General features: G+C 41.3%; 1 protein-coding gene across 1 annotated transcript; it reads left to right on the top strand.

Moving 5' to 3' along the window:
• Positions 1 to 372: 372 nt before the first annotated feature.
• Positions 373 to 4441, top strand: LOC102197276 (keratin, type II cytoskeletal 8-like). The gene is made up of 9 exons (XM_005731337.1): positions 373 to 784; positions 2085 to 2293; positions 2392 to 2452; positions 2555 to 2650; positions 2759 to 2923; positions 3032 to 3157; positions 3247 to 3467; positions 3557 to 3609; positions 3718 to 4441. The coding sequence occupies exons 1-9, from the start codon at positions 461 to 463 to the stop codon at positions 3804 to 3806; spliced, it is 1344 nt and encodes a 447-aa protein (XP_005731394.1). The 5' UTR covers positions 373 to 460; the 3' UTR covers positions 3807 to 4441.
• Positions 4442 to 6884: the final 2443 nt, after the last annotated feature.

The raw sequence follows: 6884 nt of genomic DNA, 5'->3' as shown, positions 1-6884 counted from the left end.
TACATGTGTGTTGGTAGTGTATAAGTTTATGTATTTTGTGATATATTTTGACTGTGATTCTAATTTTTATCTTTTGCTTCAGTGGATGCAATAATAAACATAGAGAATACATAAAAGGTTTTCTTTGTTGTTTTTTTTTTATTCCACTTCACTTGGCTCTGCGTTACTTGTTTGCTCCTTCTCCCTTGTCCTGTTGCAGGGTGTGTCCAGGCTTATCTCCCTGACAATCCCTCCCTACCTGTTTTACAAGACTGGCCACTCCTGTCATTGAGAGCAAGAAGTGTGTAAGCTGAGGTGGAGGGAAGGCTTGAAAGCCAAACTCAGAGGGCAGGTGAAGATCCTCCCACCAGCTTGTACAGCCATAAAAGCAGCGAGAGTGTGCTGTCAGACACTCAGAGGGACTTGGCTCTCCTTTTGAAGACTTCTCAGCATCAGTTTGCTTCTGCTCAACAAGTTGAAAATGTATCAACCCAGGAAGGCAGCATCAGTAGTGAGCTACAGCAGCAGCAGCAGGAGGTCGGTTCCCACCTCAAGCTCCTACTCCATCAAGAGAACCACATATGGGGGTGTTGGTTCGGGTTTTACTCCTAGCATAAGTGCATCAAGCAGTTATGGCCTTTCTAGCCAACCACTACTTGGACAACCAATCACTGCTGTCCAAGTCAACCAGAGCCTGCTGGCTCCTCTGAACCTGGAGATCGACCCCACCATCCAGGCTGTCCGCACCCAGGAGAAGGAGCAGATCAAGACCCTGAACAACCGCTTCGCCTCCTTCATTGACAAGGTTTGTTCCTCTGATCTCTCTGTCTGACTGCCTGTTCTATGTACAATTTACTGCAGGCCTCATTATTGTGGTACAGAGAACTTGCATGCCTCTTGGGCCAGATTTATCTCTTGCTTCTGCTACACGTGAATAGTTCAAAGTTTTCATCTTGGATATGTGAATGAAAACAAAAAGAATTAGAAAGTTAAAAGTAAGTGAATTGTCTAGCACACTAATGGCAATCTGTTTTCAGACGAGTACCACACTCAAAATGCAAATATGCTCTTGACATTAGCAGAACTGACAAAGAAAGGCAGTTGTGACTCTTATCTGGGTGGTGTATTCACCAGTGTCTTACAGCCTTTGCGATTAGAGAAGCATTTGAAAACCTCAATTCTGTCAGAGGTCATGACAGAGTTGATTTTAAACTAGCAGCTCCATTTAAAATCTGCTCTGAATAACAGCTGGCTTATAGCCCCGTCCAAGCCTATCTATCCACTGTCTAAACATGGGTGGCGATTACAATGCAACGACTCGCCTATTCCTCACTTGGCAGACGAGCACAGGGAACAGGGAATTATCTGCACTCTGTCTGCATAGTCCAAAGTCTGCAATTTGCACATTGCACTTATCACCTGGTTGTTATAGGCAACACGAGGACAGAGCTGCAAATCAGCCTTTACTTCATATAGATGTTACAGTCATACTGTCTGCACTGATGGGAACTATGGGTCATGGGTTTCTTCGTGTGAAACTGTAAATGGTATACCTTGACACTCGGACACACAAAACAACAAGTGCTGCAATTCTTTGTCTTCTGTGGTTTAACTGCCACACCCAGTTTTTATGGCTGGAGAGCCAGTGTGGCTTTCAACAATGCACGTAGGATGACTCATAGCCAAATTGCAGACCCAATAAGAGAAATCCTCAAGGCCACGCAGACGTTGGCGAAACATCTGCATGGAATATTCTGCATTATTTAAAGAAAGGAAAAGATAAAATGATACGTGTTCCAAAATAAAAAGGCCTAAAAGTTTACTTTAACACTTTTAGTGTACATTTGAAGAACTGCCTTCACGAGTCACAGCTGTTGTGACTGGGGCGTGGCAAGTCAAATAGATGTCTAGCTGCTCACTCAGTAAAGTTGTGCAATCTTTATATCTGATAACAAAAGTGCTGCACATTATACCCTTCTTTAAAAATTAAAAGAACCAAACCACCAAGCAGACCTCAAGCCACATTCATATATGATTCAACGTTAAAAACACATGAAAATGATCAGCATCTGATCTTTTGTCTTAAATTTTGTGCTGTTTTCCAGGTGCGTTTTCTGGAGCAGCAGAACAAGATGCTGGAGACCAAATGGAGCCTCCTGCAGCAACAGACCACCACCCGCTCCAACATCGACGGCATGTTTGAGGCTTACATTGCCAACCTCCGCAGGCAGCTCGATGGGCTGGGTAATGAGAAGGTCAAGCTGGAGTCAGAGCTGAGGAACATGCAGGGCCTGGTTGAAGATTTCAAGAATAAGTAAGTGTTTACATGACACATATACTGACCAGCACCTCCTCTAAAGACCAGACATAAAAAATGGAGAGGTGCTGATGTATTGCATTGTGTTCCAACAGGTACGAGGATGAAATCAACAAGCGTGCATCAGCAGAGAATGAGTTTGTGCTCCTGAAGAAGGTGGGAAAATGTCAAGATGACCCTTTAAGTTTTTAAAAAAATGTGTGACTTTTGATGTGGTAAAAGTGACCGTTTTTTGTTTGTATGTGACATCATTTCCAGGATGTTGATGCTGCCTACATGAACAAGGTGGAGCTGGAGGCCAAGGTGGATGCTCTTCAGGATGAAATCAACTTCCTCAGGGCTATCTATGAGGCTGTATGTAGTTTCTAATGTCTAATTTAACCAACTTATTGTGATTTCTCTTTTTGCACCATAATAATTGTTTTTAACTTAACTGTTTTCCATAAACAATTTGTTCTGTAGGAGCTTCGTGAGCTGCAGAGCCAGATCAAGGACACCTCTGTCATTGTGGAGATGGACAACAGTCGCAACCTTGACATGGATGCTATTGTGGCTGAAGTGCGTGCTCAGTATGAGGACATTGCTAACCGCAGCAGGGCTGAAGCTGAGAGCTGGTACAAACAGAAGGTGAGGGAGCAAAGCTGATGCTCATCCCCTCTCTGCTTTTAATACACACTACAAAAGGTCTACTCTCTGGATTATGTTTCTGATGCACCTTGTATTTTTTCATAATAGTATGAGGAAATGCAGACCTCTGCTGGACAGTATGGTGATGACTTGCGCACAACCAAGGCTGAAATCGCTGAGCTGAACCGTATGATTGCCCGTCTTCAGAATGAGATCGAGGCTGTCAAGGGACAGGTACATTTCAAGGCCTTTTACTCTGAGTACACCTTATAGTGTAAAAAGATTGGCAACTATTAAAGAATGCGTGACATGATTCTCCACAGAGGGCCAACCTCGAGGCTCAGATTGCAGAAGCCGAGGAGCGCGGTGAGCTGGCAGTGAAAGACGCCAAGCTCCGCATCAGGGACCTGGAGGAGGCTCTGCAGAAAGCCAAGCAGGACATGGCCCGCCAGGTGCGCGAATACCAGGAGCTCATGAACGTCAAGCTCGCCCTGGATATTGAAATCGCCACCTACAGGAAACTGCTGGAAGGAGAGGAATCCAGGTGAGATAAACTGAATTGTTTAGTTTCATGACCCATGCATTAGACTCGTATCTAAATTAAACACTAACTCTCTATTATTAAACCATTAGACTGGCCAGCGGAGGCGCCAGTGCAACCATCCATGTGCAGCAGAGCAGTGGTGGTAAGTTTTTTTATAAAAAAAAAAAAATCATGTATAAAACGTAAGCTAATAGATGATATAGAGAGGATGGATCATCACTTTACATTCATGCTTTGCTTTCTTCTCCAGGACTGTCCAATTCCTACGGTGGTTATGGTAGCGGTGGTGCCATCACCAAGTCTACAGTGTCATCTGTCAGCAGCAGAAGATACTTCTGAAGTCTTTCGAAAAAGGAGAGCCGTCCCCCTTTCCCTTCAGAAACTCTTGAACTTACTCTAAATCTCTAGCTTTTTCATGGTGCTATTCAATGCTGTTAAACATGTTCAACCAGAGTGCTGAATATGCCCCCAAAATCTGTGATTCCTAACACAGAAACTCTTGACTTTGTTCTGTTCAACAACATTGTAGCAGGAGTTTCTGAAGGGATTCTTAGCCTTTAACACACAAGGCTCTGGTCAGTTAGCGAGGGATCATTTCGTTTCTTTCTGCACTGACTTCCTGAGAAAAATAAATAAATAAAAAATGGCGTGCTAAAAACTAGGCAAGGAAAGACCTTTAAAATCGTGTCAGGAAGAAGAGCAAGTCACTGACCAGATCTGATCACTGGAAAAAATACAGGAGTTTGAAATTTGTGTCTTTACATGTTTACAGTTAAACTTTGAACTGATTGGTTATTGTCTCGCTCTTTTTTTGTTGTTGGTTTTTTACTGTTCTGTTCATTTTTTCCCTGCTTGGTTTTGCCTTCAGACTAAAACTACTAAACCAGATTTATTTTGTAAAGCGACACGACTGAGTGTTGCTGCAAACAACATCGAATAAATCCAAATGAAATAAATCTGAGATTTAAAAAAAAGGTTGTCTCTTACTCTTGTTATTGTTGTTGTAAATGAAATTATTCCTGACTACTTCAAGCTGAGGAAGTTTTTTTTTTGGTTTTTTAAACAGGAAGATTTCTTTGCTGAGATTTCACATGGGGGCAGTGCTGCCACAGTTTTAGACTTTGAACTCAACCAGGAAGCATTCACTATGTGTGGTCTCCAAATATCAAAGTCATAATTCATGTTTCAGAGGTTTATTACGTTATCGCTCAGAGTGATCACACAACAGCTGTAAAAAGGACAAAAAATCTGACCTTTTTAATCCAACAATCACTTTGACAGACTGCTGTGTCAGCAAAAGAGAATATCTGTGTAACATGAGCAGTAGAGATAACAGAGACGTAGCGTGGGAGGTTTCAGTTGGGAATTTACTGCATCTGCAACCATATGACACAAACATAGAAAATAGGAAGTGGAAGGCTCCAAAGCAAAGGGTTAGGCAAACAATGGCATTTCTATGATGGTAAGAAATAAGTAATGCCGCAAATCTACATCTCTGTTTTTCATATTGTGAATGACTTAACCATAGACCGCAGGCTTTTTCTCTAAAATATTAGTTTGTGAAACCGACACGCCTCAATGCTTCAGATTAGAACAATAACACTCTCCACAAAGAGGTGGACAAAAGAGTAGGGAAGAAGAAACACAAGTACTACAGTCTACCCTACATTCACCACAAAATCCAAACACTGTGTCAACATACAGTATTTATATTCAACACATGTTGCGGAACAACTGCTTGCAGGATTTTACGCCTTGACCTTCATATTGTGTGAGCTCAAAAACCAACAACAAAACAGGCCGAGTTATTTTTAAGTGTGCTGTTTTCTGCACACTCAAAGGTGTATTTTTAAATGTGCCTCCCGCATTTAAGTCTACATTGGCAGGTTAACAAGAAAAATCCCTTTTATTAGCTTCACCTGGAGCACAAAACTTCTGGCAGTGATCGTACAATTTATTGACTTTAATCCCAGAGGAATTAACGTCAGATCGACTCAACATAATTGTTCCAGACACACGCCAATTGCTGTATTCACTCGTGTTTTCATGTTAAACCAGTTACATCACAGCTGAAACAGTTGTGAGGGAGTTGTCTTTTCACCCTGAGGTGGCCAGAAGGAAATCACACTTCCTACAATTATAAATGCTACATTTATCCCCAGGACAAACCAACAGTTTTGGCTGAAACACGTTAATACTTGCACAGCTTGCATACCTGCTTTTCAGTGGCCCGGTGTTTCCTGCTGTGCAGCACTGTTATTATCCAGTATATGTCTATTTGGGCAATTAAGACAGCCTCAATGAACATTCATTGGCAAATGAGAACAGCTACTCCTGTAATGTTGAGCATGAAAACACAAGAGGGGCAAGGATGGAAAGGCACCGGTCATTAACCTCCCTGGAGAGACTGTAGAGTCTATGAGCAGTTTGTCCTTGAAAAGGATCAGTGGTCTTATTGTTTCACACGTAACAATTTCTCTGTGTCAGCAGGGATGGGACAGAAAACAGGTACCGTGCCCCCGTTTAAAGGAGAGACAACCTTGCAGGAGCACAAATGAAAAAAAAAAAGCACCATCCCCTCTAATTAACTAGGCTATTCTTTTTTATACATATATAGATAATCAGGATAATAATAGTGATCTTGAACAATAGCAGAAGAATTAAAATGATGACGAATGCTTGAATTAGAACTATGGTGTCTACAAGTACACGTGGCGCTAACACCTGCGGCCTCAGACAAGTGTGGCTGCAGTAGAGAATAAATCAAAAGACACGGGGGGAAAAAGAATTGTCTATGCAGTACTTACTACGACATATTTGTAGTAAAACACAATTATCTGAGAATAAACGCCATTTTAAAACATATTTAGTGCTAGGTGAACAAATTCATATTTAAAAACTCACATTGTTAAATATTATTATATTGATTTTAAACAGGATTTGTTCAGTATTACAATAAGTTCCTACTTTTTTTTTCATTTTTGTTACACTCTGGGTTTGATAAATCTTCAGTTTAGAAGTTTAGTCTTCATTAATTTAACGAATCTGAGAATAAATATGTTTGTTTACAAGAACCCGCTGAACCTGCTGCCTTTGGATTGTAGCAGTTAAAGCTGATTTGTAACATGGCATCAATTGTGTTTATAAGTAATACTTTTGAAATACATAGACGATGCTACTTTTAGCTTCTCCCTTTGCTCTTCCTGATGCAACCCTGATGGATTTGTGTCTTCTCCCAGGATTCAGCTGGGACGTTTTTCTTGTTAGGCGAATTTGCGAACAACTACACTATTAAGCCACTTAAAAAACATTCACGCACCTATATAAAATTATTTGACACAAAGGTCAACCAGTAATGAGAGCATAAAGATCAGCCACTGTTTACAGCATTAGCAAATTCCCTGGTATAAGGCAGTC

The sequence above is a fragment of the Pundamilia nyererei genome, unplaced genomic scaffold (assembly GCF_000239375.1).
Source record: "Pundamilia nyererei isolate P.nyererei 1_Seehausen unplaced genomic scaffold, PunNye1.0 scaffold00042, whole genome shotgun sequence".
In the NCBI taxonomy this organism is placed as follows: domain Eukaryota; kingdom Metazoa; phylum Chordata; class Actinopteri; order Cichliformes; family Cichlidae; genus Pundamilia; species Pundamilia nyererei.
The sequence above is the reverse complement of the archived record's forward strand: the minus strand, read 5'-3'. Positions and strand labels throughout refer to the sequence as shown.

What these genes read in the sequence shown, in the direction of transcription:
- LOC102197276 (XM_005731337.1), top strand. Translation starts at nt 461, where the DNA reads ATGTATCAACCCAGGAAGGCAGCATCAGTAGTGAGCTACAGCAGCAGC. An exon ending in AGTTTGTGCTCCTGAAGAAG is followed by an intron (nt 2,453 to 2,554) that starts GTGGGAAAATGT and finishes CATCATTTCCAG; the next exon opens with GATGTTGATGCTGCCTACAT. An exon ending in TGTGCAGCAGAGCAGTGGTG is followed by an intron (nt 3,610 to 3,717) that starts GTAAGTTTTTTT and finishes TTTCTTCTCCAG; the next exon opens with GACTGTCCAATTCCTACGGT.